This window comes from Podarcis filfolensis (assembly GCF_964270895.1).
Source record: "Podarcis filfolensis genome assembly, chromosome: 9".
NCBI classification, from domain to species: domain Eukaryota; kingdom Metazoa; phylum Chordata; class Lepidosauria; order Squamata; family Lacertidae; genus Podarcis; species Podarcis filfolensis.
The window spans coordinates 55,085,477-55,107,706 of NC_139610.1; the positions used below are offsets into that span (position 1 = coordinate 55,085,477).

Here is a 22,230-nt window from a genome sequence, read left to right on the forward strand (position 1 = left end):
CTTTCAGTCATGCATCTGGGGTCAGTATCAGGGGCTGGCATCAATGGATACCTGCAAAGAACCACAACCTGCTGGGTGCCCATCTCTAAGCCCTGGAGGTGCCAAATCCTGCCGCTCTTTTTCTTTGCTGTGTCTACCTGTTCACCTGCTGTCTCTAAGCATGGAAGCAATGACAAGGATGATGCAAAGGTTGGATGGACCCTGGGGAAGAAGACAAATTGGCAGCAATGACAATGAGGAGGAGGAGAGCCCCCTCAGAGAGGTGAGTCCCCTAAAGGAAGTTTCTTGCCCAAGGCCCACCACAAAAAAACTAGCAGTGTCCTCTTTTCACACAATTAACTCTGCAGATTCCTAGTATATGGAAGTGACAAGTGTATGGAGGACACAGCCTGGGGCTGTTTAAAAAAAGCATAGGGAGAGATTCATGTCACACCTTGTGTCACATCTCAAGTACCATCCAATGAATGGCTTTGACACTACTGAGAAGACTTTCCCCACAGAGGAGGAGATGCTATAGTGTGACTTGCAGGGGGGAGGGCAATGGTCACAATTTGTCAGCAACAGGTGATCCTGGACTGAAGTGTGAGCACAATTTTCCCAACAACAAAAGCACCTGCACCCAGCAGCCCTCCTTTTCCAACCACCACCAAGGATCCCTAGCAAAAACACAGCACTGCTCAAGAGCATTCAGATTTTGATCGTCAGCTTCAAACTGTACTGTGCCAGCGAGCATCACAAACAATCGGGAGCAAGGATCTGTGTGGCTTGATGCAACTTTTAAGAATTGGTTGTTGCTGGCGCTGTCTCGAAGGACAGTGGAGTGGGCCTCTGGGGGTGAAGTCAAACCACTGTTTTAGCAGTACTGAAGTGACGTCCCTGGGGGCGCAAGCCTGGGCAATGTGTTTAGAGGTCCTCGGCTGCCCAGGCAACAAGCCCCACCCCACCTCGGCCTCTCTGATTTGGTCCAAAAGGAAAGCAAAGCAATACGTTCGGCACCAGCTTGGCTTCAGGAGTTGCCAGAAGGAGGCGTACAAGATGCCATCCGTCTTGGGGACTCCAATCCGGATTTGTGCAGCGTTTACTCCTTTCCCTGTTCTTCTCCTGAAGATATCCCACAAGGAAGTGGAGATTTAGGATCAGAGTTTTCCTTCTCCTAGATGGGCTATCTTCCCAGGTTGATGAGCTCCATCTGCTCCTTGCTTCCCTCTGCAGCGTGTACAGAAAATGCCTTCTTGACTGTTGTTCTAATACCAAGTCAAGTTATTTAACCATCCATCCCAGTGCTGTCTTCTCTGCCTGGGAGTGGCTCAGGAAGAGACCTCAAACAGAGATACTCCTGTTTGAAACCCTCAGGAGCCATTCCCAGTCAGCGTAGGCAATAGTGAGATGGATCAATGATTTGACTTCAGATATGGCAGCTTCTTAATGTCTACTTATGCTCCTAACTGGAGATTCAGTAACTGAACATGGTCATTCTGCATGCAGAACATGTGCTCTGCCACTAAGCTATGGCCACTCTTCCTCAGATATTAATGCCTATGTCAGGATGGCATGTAATGCTATAAGTTGCAAGACTGCCTGTATTGGTCATGTGTCACTGCCATTCCCACAGTACATGTTATGTTTTACATGCATTAAACATGCTAACCCAGACATTAATATCTGTGTCAGAACTACCCCAATATTAAAGATTATTAAATAAAATTCTTCGGCCTATTTCAATCAGACTGTTTCCTTAACCAATGCAGGATTTGGGTTTTGTTGTATTTTGTTTTTAGTGCTTTGGTATTTTATGGATTTGTAAGTTGCTTTGAGACTTTGTGAAAAGTGATGAATAAATGTAAATAACAACTATGGCAACAGACTGTTTTCTTGGTCTGAAAAAGAGCTTAGAAAAAGCAGCATGTGTCGTAAAAGATCTGAGTAGGAAGGGAACTATGAGAGCAAATGAAGAGAATTGTCTAAGGTCAAGCCTTTCCAGGAGAGAGAATTGCAGCCTCAAGGAAGTGTCAAAGCAAAGTCGCTTTGCATGCCAATTATATTGCAGGCTGGGCTTTCACATGGCAGCCAAAATAAGTTCATTGTCCTTTCAGCACACTTGCAAGAGGTTTCATGGTGGGGGTTTAAAGCCGTGCAGGTGGAAGGAACGCACCACCTGAAGTAAAGGATTGTCCTCACCCCTCCACGGGAAATGTGTTGCATGATGATCTGGAGGGCTGAAAAAATGTGGTTCACTGGGCCAGTCGTGTGAGGTTGCATATGGGTGGTCAGCTTCACATGTTGAGGAGAAGGCATAGCAGAAGTCAAAAGACCGAGACCCAGTAAAACAACATGGCAAATACCATCAAATACCTGTATGTGCAGGCATGGAGCTCTGGATAAGGAGAATTTTAGGCGTATCCCGTTATAGACCTTCACACTGAACACCAAGCGAACTACAGATTGCACATGAAAAGTCTTTTGCATGTAACTTATGCTTCCCTCCTAATCCAGAGGTGGAAGTGCTTACTTTCTGGGGAGAATCAGCAGATATTCAGGGCTATTTTACCCTTTCTTTGCATACAGATTCTGTCCACCTAGTATTCTATCCCACCCCCAACAGTTTAAAATCATTTCCCCTATGTCAATTCCAAAAGCAGAGATGACACTAGCTAGTGGCTGAGTGGCCTGCCCTCTGGGAAAGCTGTTTCAGGGAAGAATTAGTGACCACAGGGCAGTAAACTCCGCATGTCTGTTATCTTAGCCAGCACACAAATGGATCCACAGGTTTGCCTCCTAGTTCTACTGTAAGATTTGTCGAGGTCCTGCTGATTCTTTGAACTGTGACTATTTCAGATTATTATTTCAAATAAAATGTAAGTGACCACTTATATGTTATAAAAAGAGGAAATGCGTCATCATCACCACCATAAAAAAGGAATGACACTATAAATAGAATGCAATAGAACGGTAGAGTTGGAAGGATCATTTAGTCTCAACCCCCTGCAATGCAGAAATATGCAGCTGTCCCATGTGGGGATTGAACCTGCAACCTTGGCATTATCAGCACCATGCTCTATCCAACTGAGCTATCTCCCACAGTATTACTATAAATCAAGTAGAAATCCAATACGTCTCATAGTGGGAAAGTCTGTTACCAGGTAACCTGTGTGCCTGCTTAGTCTATTCTCCAGGTGTGAATGGCTGGTGGGCAACTTCAAGGCCCCCACTCTCCCTTCTTCTGACCATCATTAAGCCAGACATGGGCCAGTCAAATAGAGGACTGTCCTCTGCAAAGTAGGATACATGGCTACCATGCAAATGTGTTATGGCAAAAACAAATGTGAAAGTCACTGAAAAAGTACATGGTAGATTTTCTATTTTCTACTCACTCAATTTACTGTACAATCTTATGAGAACATCTATGCATCTGGTCTCACTTCAGGTAAAGGTGTATAGGATTATAGCCTAAGGCAGCAGTTCTAATGCACACCCTCTACCCTTAGGACTTTACAACTCCACCACAGAATCACAACCCAGTTGCTCACAGCATCAGCTGCCAGAAGTGGGAAATTTTAATGTCTTCAGCTCAGCTAAGTTGGGGAAAGGAGAAGAATTTGGAAGTCATGTATGCAATCAATTAATTAATTAATGCAAGCAATTGATCACATAAACATCATTATTTCATTTCAAAGTTCTGTGTTTAGTGTGCAAGAAATGGAAATAAATATTAAATGTTCTGCCTTATGAAAAGGAATAGTCTTCCGCTTGTTAATGAGAAGACCCTTAAATGTGTTTAACACACAAACACTTGCACATATATAGAACTCTGTTATAAAGGGAATGCACAGGAATTGTAGCCTTTTGGGATTATGACAATCAGAAATGCACTGGAAATAAATTGCCACAGACAACACCATCCTGTTGGAGCTGGACAACTCCATCCGATCTCATTTCCAGCAGGAGAACTTTTATTTGATGATGGTGCGATAATAATTTGGGGAGACGTTTCCAGTTCAGGAAAGGCCATTCATATTACAAAATGACATTGACCTATAATAGAGCCAGGCAGTGGATGCCAAAGAAAGCAACAATAATTACACCCATCCGGCTGCTTGACGTGTGATCGGCAGATCTGCCTTGTAAGTACGGTTTGTTTAAAATACAGGCAACTCTTTGCAGCCAGGGCTAGAGGAGTGAACAGCTTAATCTGGTCAGGTGAGGTGCTGGGCCCTATTGCAAAGCTCTAATTGATTCCTGTTGAAATCAATGAGAGGAAGAGCATATCAAAGCCACTGGGCATGGAGGTAAATGTGTCTTTGTGTTCAACATGCAGGTTTTTAACAAATGCAAATAGTATCAGTACAAGCACAGTCCTCACCCCATACATCAGCTGATTCTATTCTATTCTATTCACCCCATACATCAGCTGATTCTAAAATCACACTGGAAAGCTCCTCATTGAAATGAATTGGAGTCCTATGATTAAGTAGCAGATTTGTCAACAGGATGCTGTGTATAATCTAAAATCAGCATGAGCTTTCTTCTCTCTGTTGAGCTCGTTTCACAACAGCTCCTCAGTTTTTGATATTTTAAATTGCTGCGGACCTACAGTATCTTTGTGGCGGACACTTCTGAGAGCTGAAGTTCTAGAATAAAAGCAATACATAACAACATTTATCCCCAAAGTAAAACAATATATATATATATATATATATATATATATATATATATATATATATATAGCAAAGTGCCTGTAAGACGGAGAAAAAGAGGGAAGCAGAGGAAATGAGGTCACAGGGAGGGTGGGCTTAGATTCCCCATGAATCCATCAAGGAAGGATTAATATATCCAAACAAATGAGTTTTAAAAAGCGTTTAGAAATCATTATGCCATCAGAGGATTAGTAACTCTCAGGGAACACAGTTCTGTACAGCACCACCTTACTCAGATTGTCAGGTTTTCTAAAACACTCGTTTGCTTTTCTGTAATGAGCTTAGGAAAGCTTTATCAAGGCTAGCTGGAGAGAGTGGCTGTGACTTCCTTAAGTACCTGGCAGTGCTCAGCACTATATAAAATAATACTTTGGGGAGAAGTGAATAAAAATAGTGTAATATGTTGACAATACTGGTCATTTTAAACAACACTGTTCTTTTTCATTATAATATGACTGGGGTCATTGTGGGTAGTTTGCTATTACAAAGTGAAACTGGAATAATAATAATAATAATAATAATAATAATAATAATAATAATAATACTTTAAATTAGCATGGGGACTTGCTTTCATAAAAGCAAGGTCCTTGTTACCTAAATCAAAACCAGCATTTTAAGTTTTAGGCCTTACAGCTGATCTTGGAAAGGAACCAATCTTGTACCTCTAACAACAAAAGCACTTTTTTAAATACTTTCATAAAATGGATTGTGCTAGGATGCAGTATTAGCAACTCCCAAGTGGGTGTCTTTGAGAAGGGTGGAAGCTCTAATTCAATTCAAGTAGGTGATTGGTGCTGTGATTTTCATGCAGGGAGACCTAGAAACTCCAGTTCATAAACTGCATCTGGCAGGAAATGACCGCCATAGATATTTTTCCACCAGTTCTTCTTGGGCATCACCAATAGGGCTGCAAATATATGAACCAGCTTTCACCCTGCTAAATTCAGCAGCATGTCAGCTGACCCAAGGGCAGTTGAAACTTGAACTAGCTGCAGAACATTTAGTTCAAGTTTCAATTGCTCTTTTCAATACCTTGAAGCAATATCACATTCCTTAAAATAACATAAATCTTACCTTGATTGCATGTTTTCCCAGTGTATCCTGGATGACACTTGCACTTGTTTGGTCCAACGCATTCCCCATGTTTACATCCAGGCTGACATACAGCTGTGAATACACGTAAGCAGACTTGTCACTCTTCTTGTCAAACTGAGGTGCACAAACATTATTTGATTATAATGCATTTGACGCAGTGGTCTTATTCACATGAAATGCTACAACAAACCATGGTTTAGTGAAACTTACTGGGCAAATATCGTGGCTGGTTTGCTCCTCCTCTGGGCCTGTTGCTGCCATGCTAACCTGAGCTAAGGCATGGTTTGAACCTGGGCTTGTGGTTTGTGTCACTCCCAACAATCCACGAGCTTGTCCTTTGCCTACAGGTTGTGGTTTGTTTGGGGGATGTGCCATGAGCCCAATTTTGCACATAATGTGCCTAATGCATAGCTCCAGGTACTTGGGGAGCAGCAGCACAGGCTGATGATGGAAGCAGTTGGAATTCCTCACCCTTGCTAAACCATAGTTTAGGGCCAGTGAGGAGTAAAGGAGAGTGTTGGAGCACAGAAGTGATGGGAAGAAGCAGTGCTCAATCCTTCCCTGTTCACCACTTTTCTGCTACAACTCTCCCCTGCCGCCCAATATGCTTCCATTAAAATACACACAAACAAGGGGGGAAATGGCTAGCCTCACTTTTAAGCAATTTAATTTAAAATGCAAAATATAACATGTGGGTTGCTGAGGGAATGTATTGTATGTCCACTACAACTTCCAATGACACTATGAAGAACCAGTAAAAAAGGATATAGCAAAATAATAGGCCTATGCATGTCTACAACTAAGCTGCATTGAGTGCATTGGGATTTATGCCCAGATGTGGCTGGGGCAATGCAGCCAGATGGGTGGGGTATGAATAATAAAATTATTATCATTATCAGATATGAATAGGCTTGCAAGCTAAGTGTAGTGTGTATAGAGTTACAGCCTAAGAGTCCATACATTCATACCATAATAAGGTGATAGTTATTAAAAGGAATTTTTAAAATATATCCTACAGATGCATGCATTGTGTATGTTTTATGCATATTTCGGAATGTCATGCTTGAACTTTTCCTGCTATTAAAACTTAACCAGATGTATCTGGACACATGTTGGGTCCCTCTTCCACCATACATACATAGCCTCATGATCCAGTGTTGGTTCATTATTTGTAGGCAAGGAAGAAGCTTTCAATTAAATGAAGAGTAGCCCTTAAAAGCTTCTCTAGACAGGCACTGCAAATGTATTTTCTTGTCAAAAGCATCTCCATGTATCTAGTATGGATGACACTGAAAACATGGAACTTGATAGGTTGGCAGTGACATTTCCTGAATTTTCTATGAAAAGTTAGTGCATAAAATATCACATTTCTAGAGTACAGGATTGGTGGGGAAGCAACCTAAGTCAATGATTAAACTGCCCTTTCTGATTAAGGGACACATAACTATCCTAGTTGTGCTATTAGTTTAAGTTTTCTTAATCCAAATAAAAAATAATATGTAAGTTTATAAAACACATGCTTCATTCATGAAACGTATTTTACTATAAAGCCATTGTAATGGTTTGATGTGCACATTTACAACCTTTTAATGTGCTTTCCCAAAACTTTATTGCGGGCAGCTGGCCTTTAATCTTTAAGCAGCTCTCTCTCTCTCTCATATTGGAATGACAGTGCCAAATGTTGGACATATGCTTCCATATGCAATGGGGAGAAGCACTGGAGAACTAAACTTGTGGCCATCTTAAATAAAACAGGTATTGGAATTCCAATCACCCACCATATTATGGCATTATTATTAGGATTGTGTATGAGAAAACTAGTGCAAACAACATGCTGCTACTGTTTTTGAAAATGGCTTTCATACTGCACATACAGTTGCTTTACCAAAAAATAAAAATCAAGTCCCAGGTACCTAACCAGCTAAGCTACTTACATTTTATGTAGCAGTAAATCAATATTGCACATCAAGATAATATATGACAAACATTCCTTTTTATGGTACATAATGTTGGAACACCTCCAGGAAAGTTCAGTGCAAATTACTCATACACCGAAGTCTGAAGCAGTATTTCCCAAATCTTATGTTGCAACAGAGGCTGAAATTGGCTTCAAAAAATTAAGCCACCATGTTGGATGAGTTCACCATTTTCCCCCCACAAGAGCTGGGAGGCTCTGGGGCAGATTTGATCCTCATTCTCTGCCAATATTTGGTCAAATGGCATCAGTCCAGGAGCCCTTGTTGTGCCTTGCATTAAAACTGACAGGTGTGAGGAAATCTCACATTCGTCAACCTTGCTCAAAAGGCACAATCGCATCCCTAAGCCTAGCTGACTAGGCAAAAGAGACACCAGAAACCAGAAGGCAGCCTCTTGTTCTGTGAGCTGATTGATAAAATACGTATGCTCACCAGAGTGTGCCTGAAAACTCAACATGGCAAGTGGAGTTGGGGTTCCCAGTTTTCGTAAAAAGTAGAAGGAATCAAACAATTGTTTTAAAATGTATACCATGCCAATCATGTGCCCCCTTCCTCTGCTTGTTTACTGGGAAGCTCTGCTAAATTAAACTGAACTTTCTTTCAAAAAGTATTCAGAAGAAAGTCCAATTGAATCCAGTGGGGCTTGCTCCTGAGTACTCGTGCATATCAGCTCTATGCTTATTTACTCAGAAGAAATAAGTCTTGCTATACTTAATGGGTCTCTCTCCCAGGTAAGTGTGTATGGGTGTGTGCTACTCACACCGATTTCAATTCACAATGAGGTAAGACCTCTTTAATAAATTGTAAATATATTACAAAACATATTAATAGCATCCATAAAGGGATAAAGCAAAGTATTTGGATCTTAAAAGCCAATCATTTAAATATCAAATCATATATATATATATATATATATATATATATATATATATAATGTCTACATTAGTCATTAAATACATTCGTGAAGTGCTGCTATCACCCTAAAACAATAAGCAAAGTAATTACATGCATATTTCTTGTTGGGTTGTTATATCATTCTTGCGCTCCATGCATGACTTTAGAGATCATGCCTCCAAAACACCATCTTGCCAAAATTATTTTGAGAAATATGTTCAGCTAACCTTTGGGCTGGCACCTTATCCTGGCTATTCTCTGCCTTAAGATGTAGAAAGCTGCAAAACAAATGTCCATAAAAAGCAATTCCAGCTTTTTGTGTTTCCCTGCAAGGAGGATGGACTTGGCTTGGATTTTATCAACTTGCTACATTCCCGGTGACTTACACACATTCAACATTCAGAGCTTTTCTTCTGAAATAAAAAAAATAAACTGGGACACGTTTAAAAATAGAAATGTCTTATGTCACTATCTTGTTATGAGATGTCTGCAAACAGATGTTGCAATGCACTCTCTATGAAAGTTACAAAAAGGAATGATGTTGTGCTATTCTTATTTCACCCATCAAAGAATTCCAAGTAAACAGTGAATAGGACAGTGTTTCCCCCCACTTCCAGCAGCAAAGGTGTGCACCATTCCGCAGTCTAAATGTAATGCATCTTACAGAACAGTGTTGGGTTGTGGGTTTTTTTTGCCTTTAAAGAGACAGTATCCCTTCATATCTAACTATAATAACAGATTTCCCCCTAATTGTCTTCAGGGTGCTAACTCTGGTTAAACTGACATCACTTGCAACTTGAATAGATTTTTAACAGTTGGGGACCAATAAAGGAACCAGCCATCTTTTCATTCTGGTTTTCATTAAACCTAAATAAAGCTTTCGGTCCACAAACCCTTTCGACTTCCCTAATGACAGATCACGTGAAAGGCAGATCGCCGTACTGTAGAATCAAATGGAAATTAGATGAAATATGTTTGGCTTCAAATAGTCTGCCATGCCTCAACAGCTGATTATAGTACTGGATTATTTAAAAACATGCAAAATATCAAGTCCAGATTTTGTTTTATTGCATTAACAAGATGGGATTGCAACACATCTGGAGCCTAAGAGTTCAACTTCAGTATCACTCGTGTGAGTTTAAATTCTGATTTAAAGAGGAAGTTCTGACTCAAACTCAGACCCTGATGAAGCTCAGGGCCAATTGCTCCCTTTTACCTTTTCAAGGAGTGTGGCCAGCAGGGATTATCCTGCTCTGCATTGCAACATGCACCCCCTATATGTACACCATATTGTGTGAAAAGTCTGTCCAACACTGATGGAACAGTTTGCCAATAAAACAGCAGCAAGTGGTATGGAGGGGAAGTTTAAAAGAGGCACACCGGCATGGCTTTTTGCCCCCTAAAATATCTGCTACTGAAGGCCACTTTTGCTCCTGGGCACATGTCTCTCTGTGTTGGTGCTGAAGCAGCAGGATTGGATAGATATGAGAGGAAAAGGTAAGTCTCTTTAAAGGTAAAGGGACCCCTGACATTAGGCCCAGTCGTGGCCGACTCTGGGGTTGCGGGCTCATCTCGCTTTATTGGCCGAGGGAGCTGGCGTACAGCTTCCGGGTCATGTGGCCAGCATGACTAAGCCGCTTCTGGCAAACCAGAGCAGCGCACGGAAACGCCGTTTACCTTCCCGTCGGAGCAGTACCTATTTATCTACTTGCACTTTGACGTGCTTTCGAACTGCTAGGTTGGCAGGAGCAGGGACCGAGCAACAAGAGCTCACCCCGTCGTGAGGATTTGAACCACCGACCTTCTGATCGGCAAGTCCTAGGCTCTGTGGTTTAACCCACAGTGCCACCCGCGTCCCAAGACCTCCTAAATGTAGCACAGTACAAAACAATACAGCCAAATTTCACATATATACCTTTTTTTCTGAGTTTTGTCGGAAAGCAAATGGTGCCAATTACATGTATGGGGAAAATGGGTCTGTGTGCACATGGGGAAGGATACTGTTTCCTTAATACACAATTCATTCTTCTGCAGTGTTTTGCTTAAAATACATTTTGCTGTTTTAAAGCAACACGCTGGGGATGGGGGGGGGGAGCGGAACAGAATAGCAGAACCTCATTTTTGACATAAACATAACAATGCAGTTCTGTACTATAGGTACAGCATAGTTAAAGATTCACGAATTGAAGTACAAAGAGTTAAAATAAGAGTCCCAAATTAAACAGCTCTTTTAGTGAGAAAGGTCTATTCCAGGTCATCTTCAAGACCATCATTTAATTTCTATTTAAGAGTTCAGATTAGGGCATATTTAGTTATTATACAGAATTGCATTTATGTTCAAGCACACAACCCCCCCCCCCAAAAAAAACAACAACTAGTAGCTTCCCCACCCCCCACCGACCCCAATATCTGTAACTCATGAAGGAATTTCCTATGGGCAACATTCAAAAACGATCCCAACAATTAAGCATAAACATGCATGAAAAGGAATATAAATAATTTGAGATGGCAGAATCTAGCATGTATTTTTATCCCCAAAGCATAAAGGAGGAACAGCAGTTTCTAGAGTGTTGTTTCTTTGCAGCTGTAGCAAGAAGGCAGAAGCATGCAGAGCTCTTGGTTATATAGCGGCATCTCCAGCACCCTCCATAATCGCTTTCGCAAGCTCTGAACTTTCTTACATGCATTCTACTGCAAGTAGAATATCCTGCACAGATTAAAGAGTCACGCTCTTAATCTCAGGGAGGTGGGCTTGAGCCCCACACCTGGCAAAAGATTATTGTCAGTGGGTCCTTTCAACTCTACAATTCTATGATTGAGTGTTTTGTTGAAGAAGGCTAAGCAATGCAGCCGGTTATTACACTATATTTTCATTATCAAGGATATTTTACTGGTGATGACTTTAAAAACAACAACTTTGGGTCGTATCCAGTTGTCATGTTTAGTCACTTAGCAGTACGCATGCTCTGCTGGTGAAATGTTTGGCACCTGCAAAATGTTGCTACACAAGAGAATGCATAAGAAGATTGCCGAGGACTTTGTTGCACAACAGACTGTGCAACCTGTTGCGCAACAAGTTTCCACTAGTGCAACTGTTGCACTGGATTTTTCTGTTGTGCAACTCAGTACTCTGTTGTGCACTCGGCAAGAGCCTGTTTGCTAGCAGACAGATGCTATTGGATGCAGCCCTTTGTCTTATTCTTTAACCGTTAGCTCAGTTGGTGTTAAAAGCTACATTCTGGTCTGTCAGGAGCTTTTTCAGATGTTGCTCAGTGTCACTTGTAGTAGAAAAGTGTCCCTGAAATACAGCTTGCTCAGTGCTGCTGAGCTTTCCCTGCAACGCATAGCCTCAGGGTTGTGTTAGGTCCTCCCTAAGTTCAGTGATGTAGTGGGCAGGCAGAGGAGAAGTACCAGAGATTTTCCTCAGAGCTGAAGCAATGGTGCCCTCATAAATGGGTGTGGGGCACTCCACTTTTTCTAATAATGACAACCCTGTGAGGTAGGCTAGGCTCAGATAGTGACTGGCCCAAGGTCTGATCAGGGATGTGAACCCAAGCTTCACCACTGTACCACTCTTCATCAGCTTCCTATCCTATGACTGTCAGCTCATCCCAGTAAATTAGGTATTTATGCTATGCATTGCTGCTGTGTGTGTGTCTGCGTGCACTTGTATGTGTGTTGGGCTCAACACTGTTGGGCTCTCCTTGGGGGTGTTAACAATGGACTCTCCTTAGGAGATAATAAGGTTTGAGAAACACTGAGCTAGGCATAAGCAAGATTCTTCCAGAGATACTTGCAGTCTATCATTAAGGGGTGACAATTATTTCCCCTGACCATACTCTAAAAGCATGACATAGACCTGTGTTCTCAGTGTAAGGGCATCTTGTGATCCTGAAATGACCAGAACAAAGCCAGTCAAGTTCAAAAACTTGAGATTACATTCTTTAAAAATCTGTGAACTGTTCTGCTTGCCATGCTTACATTTTTAGAAAGAAGTCCACTATTGCTCTGAAGATGGAGCAACTTTAAAGGCCACATGTGCAACATAGCTTGATTTGTTAAAGCTGCTGTGCAAACAACAAGCAACAATCAGGCATGCAGGTCAGCCCAGAATAGGTTCATCTTACCAAAATAACAACAAAGGCATCTATTGGCATTTTAAAACTATGTTACAAAGAACCCTGATGCTCCATGTAAGCTTCTCAGAGGTTTCTAAATGAGAAGATCAATAATGATAGGCAAGTTTCTCTGAAAGACAGCTTGAATGTCCATATATTGGTCCATATATTTAGCATGCTCTCTCGTTTCTCATAGTGCTATTGTACAGCTCAGCAGGCCTGGCGGAATTCTGTGCAAGCTGACAAGACCCTAAGTTAGTGATGGCCATTAAGCTCAATAGGTCTACTCTGAGAAATATTTGTTGAATACAATCCAAAAGCTAAGAAATAAAATAAGTAAAAAAAAAACCAACATAATTTAAAATCATATAGCAGCTAGCATATCACTTTACAATTTGCTGCAACAGGCAAAAAAATTCATTAACTGGTCCACCAAGACCTTCAGCAATTTTCAAGTGGTCCAGGTGCAAAAATTTAGGAATCACTTTATTTGCTGTTGAGTGGTACACAGATTCTGTTAAACAAATAAATAAAATAAAAATATGTGTAGTAGATTGAGCAGAACTGTCACTCCCATTCAGGGGGGAGGGAGAAAGACACTCAGAAATGATGTAACCCATATGCCTTATATTCAGCTATCTTTGCAAGTAGCCTTTCGTTCACCCAGCTCCTTAACTGCCTGGCATGCTAAGACCTTAATGTAATCGTAGCCAGTATGCAATAGTATCACATAAATACACCATTTGTGTCATCTAGTCACTTAACGTATTCCAGGCATTGCTGATTTCTAATTAAGGGGCAACTTCTCAGCTGATGCAAAGCAACATTACTTTATAGCCTTCATCATGTGGACAAAGGGAGACGGACACAGTTTTGCCTTCCTGCACAGGGCTGGGGAACTGGGACCAAATTAAAGGACAAGTGGATTCTGAATATACACTAGAGGTGTGGTCTTCCAGATGTTAGACTCCCAGAATGGCTAATGGTCAGGGGTGATGTGGCTGAAGTCCGGCAACATCTGGAGGACCACAGGTTCCCCATTTCTCTCCGATATCCACAATGTTCTAGAAACCCATGTCTTTCAACCAAGTTATGCTTGCCTCCATCTGACAACACTAACAACTCTTCTCAAATTTATGTTGAGCGGAACCTGCCTTTGCCCTATTTCAGTGCAGCACCAATGCTTTGTGCAACACTAGCCCTGACCGGAGGGACGCGGGTAGCACTGTGGGTTAAACCATAGAGCCTAGGACTTGCCGACCAGGTGGTCGGCAGTTCGAATCCCCACGACGGGGTAAGCTCCCGTTGCTTGGTCCCTGCTCCTGCCAACCTAGCAGTTCGAAAGCATGTCAAAGTGCAAGTAGATAAATAGATACTGCTCCGGTGGGAAGGTAAATGGTGTTTCAGTGTGTTGCTCTGGTTCGCCAGAAGCGGCTTAGTCATGCTGGCCACATGACCCAGAAGCTGTACGCCGGCTCCCTCAGCCAATAAAGCGAGATGAGCACCGCAACCCCAGAGTCGGTCACGACTGGACCTAATGGTCAGGGGTCCCTTTACCTTTACCTTTACTTTTAGCCCTGACTGGAGAGCCAGAAGCAGATCACAGTCATACACAGTCATGCACTGTCTCCCTTGCCAAGAGCCAGGTCTGCACAGGAGATGGACTTGAGGGTATGCATCCATCGCATGCGGTTAATTTTTTTGTAGGGGAATAGTTCAGGTCAAAGGCGCCAGCTTGTGAAGGCAACTGGGGGCGGGCGGGCGATTTCATGCATGTGATATCTTGACATCCTGACGTGAGTGTTGTGCCTCTGTCCCTAAACCAATCAGAACATTCCCGGACTTTAGGAAGGAGGCACTAGGGGAACATTTAGGCGAATAGCCTAATCACCCTAGTCCACTGACCGCACCCAGTGGGATGCATCCATGTTGGGTCAGAGAGACAGAGTGGAGATTTTGCTACTAACCACCTTGCCCCCCAGCAGTCTCTCTGTCCAATCTGACAGAGGTGGTCTTGAGTGTGATGCCAGAAACCCACCAGATGCTTGTCTTGGGAGAGTTTAGCATCCATGTGGAGGCTACCTTGTCTGCCCCAGCTCAAGACGTAATGGCTGCCATAACAACCATGGGGCTGTCTCAGTACATCACTGACCCAACTCATGAGGCAGACATATCCTCAGCCTGGTTTTCATGACTGGGCAGTGGGTTAATGTTTTGGCTGGAGGGGTAGATATTGAAATGATCTCATTATCAAGGACCAACCATTTCCTGGATTCCATCTTGCCCCTAGAAGCCCAAATGACTTTGGCGGCATGGGATGTCTATTTCCAGCTACACCTGCTAGCTACAGCCTAGACAGGGATATCCTGGCCGCTGTGACCCACATTCTAGTGGATTCCAACTTAAACTACTGCAGGGTGTTTCATATGGGCTGGCTTTGAACACAAGCCTGGTCTTATTTATGTGCATATTGGGATGGAAGGGAAATTCCTATTTTCTGTGCAACAACCAAAACTCTTCTTTGCAGTATATAGAAGTGGCAAAGAGTTGGCATGGCTACAGGAAAAACCTTGAGGTACATACCACTCTTCATCTGTATAGGAGCAAGGCCAAATTCTATTCCCTCAAAAATGTGAGTGGGAGCTTTGCATTTCAATGGAGTGGGAAAAGGCTGACCATTTGCAGACCTGCATTTCTGGACACTTTTCAAAGATTTTTCTTCTCTATAGTAAACATGCTGAAAGTTCTTACTGAGGTCAAATATGTCATTACCACACCAGCTTAGTTCCTCAGTGCAGGCCCATGCCACTAGAATGTTCTTGTGTAAATCTCCCATCTTCCTTACACAGGAGGTGGTCTGGTGGATCATGCCCTGGTTTTAGATCACCTGTCCTCAAAGTAAACAGCAGAGGGGAAAGTCTTATCTGAGCATCTATAGATAAGAATTTGCTTTCATTTGGCTTAACGTCCTTCTATGAGCCACACTTCTCTTTCTTGCCCAGATGGAGGACCAAGGGTTAAAACTCAGTGTGTTTTGCAAGTTTAGCATATACAGTCAGAAGCACCACTGAGTTCAAGGGAGCTTACTTATCAAATCATAGAATTATAGAGTTGGAAAGGACCACCACCCACCGGCTCACTCCAATAGTTAAAAGAGAAGATGCTTCAACACTGTTCCCAATTGCCTTATAATTTACAGAAGTGATTATTGCATAGCAAAAATCTAGTACACCTGCAACATTTGTCCAAGATGGGGGGGAAATACATGACCAAAAAAGGACAAGTTAATCCACATAGTTACATATGACTGAGTTTAGTGAAGTTCTCTATTACGGAAAAGAAAAGCTGTGTTTGGGATAATTAACCAGATGCTCATAAACGGAGACGTATAATTATTTGTGTCTGCCTTTTTTCGGTACACTGTGGCTGACTTAATCTGCTGAGTAAAATTTAATAACGTAACAATTCTGGAACTTAGCACACAGTTTGCTGTTGAGGCAAGCCTCAGCTTTGTTGGAGCAGTAAGAGTAGAAATAGATTCCTATATATCTCACTGAAGCAGCCAAAACAGAATCCAAAAGCAGAAGTGAGCTATAAATCACTGTTGCATCATACACCCAAACCCTTACAAACAAGTAAGTAAAGGTAAGAGCATCCATTATTTCTAGGTCCTTTTGTAAGAGGATTTAAAAAGAACTGTTGCCTTCGTCTTCAGCCGTGTACAGAAATTAAATACAGCTATAAACTGCATTATAAATCCTCATAAAAGAACAGGCACCTCAACAAAAGATTTCGCTGGTGTAGCACTCAATTGACTTTTTGATATTCCCTTCTCTTAATATTAACTGAAGTCTGGAAAACAGAATTTACCACACCCAGGACCTTGTCTTCACTTGTTTCTGGGGGAAGCTGGTTGCTGGGAAGCTAGATGCTATAGAACCCGGACCTTAACATAAGGGGTTGATAAGACCAAAATCTAAATGGATTTGTTGCAATGAAGTTTCATTTACTTCATTCCAGTTACTGGCATCGAAAGATTCTCTAGAGCTACACAAAATGAGTTTATCTGAGTTTCTTTTTAAATGCACTGTCGATTCTTATTTTCAAATCAAGATATACCATAATTTCCCCAAGTTCAGTAATTTGGTTTGGGTGTTTAGAATTCTCTTCTGGCTGACACCTACACTGAAACCAGGCTTCCATGTTTGCTGCAAGGCTAATCAACTAGAAGAAGATGCTAAACAGCTGTAGCCAAAGTAATGCCCTCTAACTAGTGTTGTGGTGCGACTCCTATTAGCCCCAACCAGCATAGCCAATGGTTAGGCATTATGGGAATTGTAGCCCACCAAAGATATTTGCTACTCCTGGGATAAGGATATGTCTCCATCTATTGCAGTTTTGTTCTCATTTCTCCTTTTATTGCTCCTCACTTGTTCAGAAAAGAGAGTAAGGGACCAGTAAACACACAACTATGTTGGTCCAGGTGACCATGTTGGTCCAAGTAGGCATGGCAAACTGGTAGAGATACTCTGAGATAAATGCAGCAGAACACCTTGAAACTTGGATGTCAACGTTCTTAAGTGCATCATACATTGCAATGGATCCTGAAGGGAAATTAGTACTGACCTTTCTGTGACAAATGTGGAAGTGGAGCTCTAGCCAGGGACATTAGCCAGGATGAGATGCTGACTGCACCAGTTGTTCACAGTATGTTTTGGGACACATGACGTGAAGAACAGCTGGTGCAAACTTAGTTTTCAACAGAGTAGGATCTAAGCTATCAAAAAGCAGTATCTCGCTAAGTACCTGATACTGGAGACAAACAGCAGGGATTGCGTATCACCATTAGGCCCAGTTTGTGATATTTGCAATGTCTTCCAGCTGGTTAACCATTGGGAGAAAGTACGCTAGTCTAGATGGATCTTTGATCTGACCAACCAGGCTATTATTTTCTTGTTAAGAAGTCAGTGGCCATGTTTGCATGTAACACCAAGCCCTGGTGGTTTGTGTTAGCCATGCTTTGGTTAATAAACAATGGCTTACAAAACCACAGCTTAGTGTTGCGTGCAAACCGGATCATTGTGTATGGCACACATGTTTCTACAGTGCCTTGTACGAAACTGGTTTTAATGGGAGCAGCATTACCTAATCCAGGCATAGGCAAACTCCGGCCCTCCAGATGTTTGGGATTAAAATTCCCATCATCCCTGACCACTGGTCCTGTTAGCTAGGGATGATGGGGATTGTAGTCCCAAACATCTGGAGGGCCGGAGTTTGCCTATGCCTGACCTAATCTAACCCCCAGCCTGAGAACTTGCAAGGATTCTCAACACCTTTGTTCTGCTGACACTGATTTCGAAAATCCTAAACTGCAAATCCAGCAAACACAGCAAGCTATGCCAGTCTCAATAGGGCCCTGCTCCGATCCCATTAAGAGAGCACACGGCTCATGAGCAATGTCAAGAAAAAACAGCAGCTACTTAGCTTAAAAAAGAAAAGTTTTAATATATGACTGCATGCACACACGTGTACACATATGTGTGTGCAGTGGCGGAGCAAGCCGATCGGGCGCCTGGGGTGGAGCGCATGTCCTGTGCCTGGGGGCGGGGCCAGGCAGGATGCTCCACAGGACCTCTGAGTAGTCTGCCTGCCTCCTCCCACTCAGCCACCCTACAGCTGAGGGGGAGGCGGCAGGCGGACTGTTTGGGGCAGCACAGAGTCTGCAGGTGCCCAAGCCACCGCGTCACTCCCAGGAGAGAAGTGTGGCTCGGGCGCGCTGCAGGCCCCGCGGTGAGTGCCGCCCGGCATTTCGCCACCTCCTCAGTGGTGACACCCGAGGCGGACCGCCCCCACCGCCCCCCCTCCTCCGCCCCGCTCCCCTCTCTGTCTATCTATCTTTTGAAGACTGTGTCTTTAATCCAAACATAAGGTGCCATTTCTATAAAAATAGAGCACACACGTTTAAACCAGGTACTGCCTGCAAGGGCTCATCACTAGATTCATCACATATTAGTTTATGTGATGAGTCCAGTGCTGCCACTTAAGAAACTGCAGAACTTTCCATTCCATAGCACAGTAGGTATTTCTCCTTTGGAGCCAAAGTTGCACATTAACTTTTAGAGGATGTGCTATGTTTTATGCCGACTGCACTCAACGGTGAAGCAATACTGCTAATCTACTTTGCTATACAACCCTGTCATACTTCCTGAGAAATGTCACCTGGAGCAGTCTGTACCACTTAGGATCCTAAATGAATCATTGGTATAAAGCTTTTAAGAAACCTGCCAATTTATCCTATAATTTTTTTCAGGAGGTTTTGTCTCAGGCACATTTCAAGTCAATGTAAGTGGTAACCGGTTGGTCTCAACTAAGTAGGTCAGGAAAAAGTAAATCAATGATCCAAAACAGATCTGCCTTGTCTAAAACCAGCTTGCTCATGAAATGGAACACTTCTATCCAGTCATCTATAAATGTTTCATGTTATCATTTACTAATAATACTATGAATTATCCAACCAAATACAGGCCAGTAAGTCTTCTAACTTTTTGGCCTGTTTGCTTGGATTATTCACAGTCCTCCTCTTAAAACTGGCATCAGACTTGCCCTGCTCCTGTCTCTTGTCATTCATCATGGTTTGCCTATATGTAATTGTAGAAAAAGCTGCTAAAATGGGAGCCCATCGCTTGATGCTGAAATTCCATCTTTAGCACAAGCATGAAAAATCTCTTTTCTATCTGACTAAAGCTGAAAATAACAATGACTTTAATACTATTGGCAAGCAGGTGGGGGGACGGGACTATGTCTTAACAGCCCAATCCTGTGTTTATTATTCTGCTATTGCTTCCCTGTTCCAAGTGTCCAATGTGTTTTAAAATTTTGATTTCCATGTGGTTGTCTAATGCAGCCTTTGCAAAGCTGATGCCCTGCAGATATTTTGAACTACATCACCCATCAGCCAGCACATACTAATGGGAGCCGTAGTCCAAAACCTTGGGAGGTGTTATGTACTGAGTTGAATAGGATCCAAAATGCAGCAGTCTGATTGGTCCTAGAACAATAGGATTCAGAATGCAACAGTCTGATTGGTCCCAGAACAATAGGATCCAGAATGCAGCAGTCTGATTGGTCCGCAGGAGCCACCCAATCCAATTCCAGGTGGAAGTGATTGGGCAACCTGATTAGCCTACAGGAGAATCCCGGAATTAGCCAATCACGTGGGGCCCATTGTGTAAATAATGTATATAAAGCAGACATTTCAGGGGAACTGGCATTCCTCACTACTATGAGCTGAATAAAGAGCATGAAATCCACACTCAACTCAGAGTATATTTCAGGAGGGCAGCAGTCTGGCAAAGGTTGCATCTAATACATCTATTTTTTATTCTGTTTATGAAGCCTGAGTTTTGGATGTGTAGCCTGCCTGCCTTGGTGTCATGTTAAGAAGCTCAGTCCCTGTGTCCATTCAGGTTCCTGGTTTTCTCTTGGCTTGTACTTTCTGCTTTGGTCTTGTCAAAAAGCTTGACGGCTAGAGCTGTGCTTAATGTTTGCCTACAAATATTTTCAATGATTCTATGGGATCTGAAATATCCCACACCTTCTTCCACAGCCCACGCATAACTACTACATTAGCAGATACTATAGTGCTTCTCAAACTTCTTTCAGGGAACACTGATGCCATTGTATAGCAAATCCACTTGGACAAAGCTAATTCAGAAGGCACACAGTGCTTAACATAACCAGTCAAATTTAGTTGCTTGATGGTGTCTCTGGGGGCAAAGGGAGCTATTTCAAAGTGAGAAGGCAATGTTTCCTGTGTTGTATTGTTAGGAATCTGAATGTGCAAACACTTCCACACCTTTTCAGAAACTCCTCTTTTTTTAAAAAAAAGAGGAAGCTGAAAGGAAGAACGGATTTGCTGGTGGAGAAATGTTCACAAAGCACCCGCCTCCATTGTTTCAGATCAGCCCTGCTGGTGACCTTTTCAACACACCAAATGGTATTTGTCACTTTAGTGATGAACTTTTAGTTTCTAATAGGAAGGAATTCTATCTTGATGTATTTATTTCAGGCATTAGGTAGATACTTTTTTTCTACTGGTTCTTGCTCCTTTGCCTTCAACAGATACTTGTTCAGCAGACATTAATGCTTATCTACATGTTGCGTATAGGACACGGGTGGCGCTGTGGGTTAAACCACAGAGCCTAGGACTTGCCGATCAGAAGGTCGGCAGTTCGAATCCCCGCGAAGGGGTAAGCTCCCGTTGCTCGGTTCCTGCTCCTGCCAACCTAGCAGTTCGAAAGCACGTCAAAGTGCAAGTAGATACATAGGTACCACTCCAGCGGGAAGGTAAATGGCGTTTCCGTGAGCTGCTCTGGTTCGCCAGAAGCAGCTTAGTCATGCTGGCCACATGACCCGGAAACTGTATGCCGGCTCCCTCGGTCAATAAAGCGAGATGAGCGCCGCAACCCCAGAGTCGGTCACGACTGGACCTAATGGTCAGGGGTCCCTTTACCTTTACCTTTACATGTTGTGTAGATTAGGCATAGGCAAACTTGGCCCTCCAGATGTTTTGAGATTACAGTTCCCATCATCCCTGAACACTGGTCCTGTTAGCTAGGGATGATGGGAGTTGTAGTCCCAAAACATCTGGGCGGCTGAGTTTGCCTATGCCTGGTGTAGATCTTTATCCACCGATCTCTGTGAAGCAAGCTCCTGCTAAGTCCCAGGGATTTTTTTCCTGAAAATGTATTTGAGCATGAAGTCATTGTGTAACCTCAAGCAAAGCATTTTCTCTTGCTTCAACTTTCAAATCTGACCTTGGCTCCATCCATGTACCAATAGCTGGGGTTAGGTAGAGGAGCACTAGGTGCCTCTTTCTTTTTCCCCAATAAATGAATGCACGTGGAAGAACAACCCATTTGTGTTCTGTACAAACTATATTGTAATACGCATGCATGTTCAACTTTCAGCACTGCCTGAGCACCTGTATGTTAGGTAAAAACACACACACACTTCATAAAGAAGCCCCCAAACGGATAATCAGCACGGCTACCTTAGGCTCAGAGAGCACAGTGGTCTGCTGCCCTCTACCCCAAGTCTCCCTTGTTCTTGGAGACAAAGGGCAGAAGGAACAGGTGCTGCTGCCGTAACCTGTCGAGTTTGCAAACTCCTAGGATGGAGGTTAGGTGAACTGTTGGCAGAACACATTGGCTCTCCCTCTGTGAATCTCTCTCATCAGATAGGGACCTATTGCACCTGCAATAAGCAGCACCCACTCAGTGTGGGATGCACAATCTCCATCCTGGTTCTATCTTCCTGCTGCCTCCACCCACCATGACGCAGTGTGACTCCTCTTTCACCTACAGGCCTGCACAACTTTTGACCCATTAAGCTGAGCACAGCCCAGCAGTCATGCATGGGAGCATACTAGGGACTTGCTAAACCTGTTTTTGT

General features: G+C 42.9%; 1 protein-coding gene across 4 annotated transcripts in view; it reads right to left on the reverse strand.

The window, feature by feature from the left end:
* Positions 1 to 22,230, reverse strand: part of NPNT (nephronectin) — a 66,960-nt gene that overhangs the window by 34,533 nt on the left and 10,197 nt on the right. Inside the window, exons 3-5 of one of the 4 annotated variants that reach the window (XM_083571325.1) lie at positions 8,887 to 8,937; positions 5,769 to 5,861; positions 2,179 to 2,271 (exon numbers count right to left, since the gene is read on the reverse strand). In XM_083571325.1, coding sequence (XP_083427451.1) covers positions 2,179 to 2,271; positions 5,769 to 5,861; positions 8,887 to 8,937 — 237 coding nt within the window. The remainder of the gene's footprint in view (positions 1 to 2,178; positions 2,272 to 5,768; positions 5,862 to 8,886; positions 8,938 to 22,230) is intronic. The other 3 variants (XM_083571326.1, XM_083571327.1, XM_083571328.1) reach the window with 3 other exon arrangements.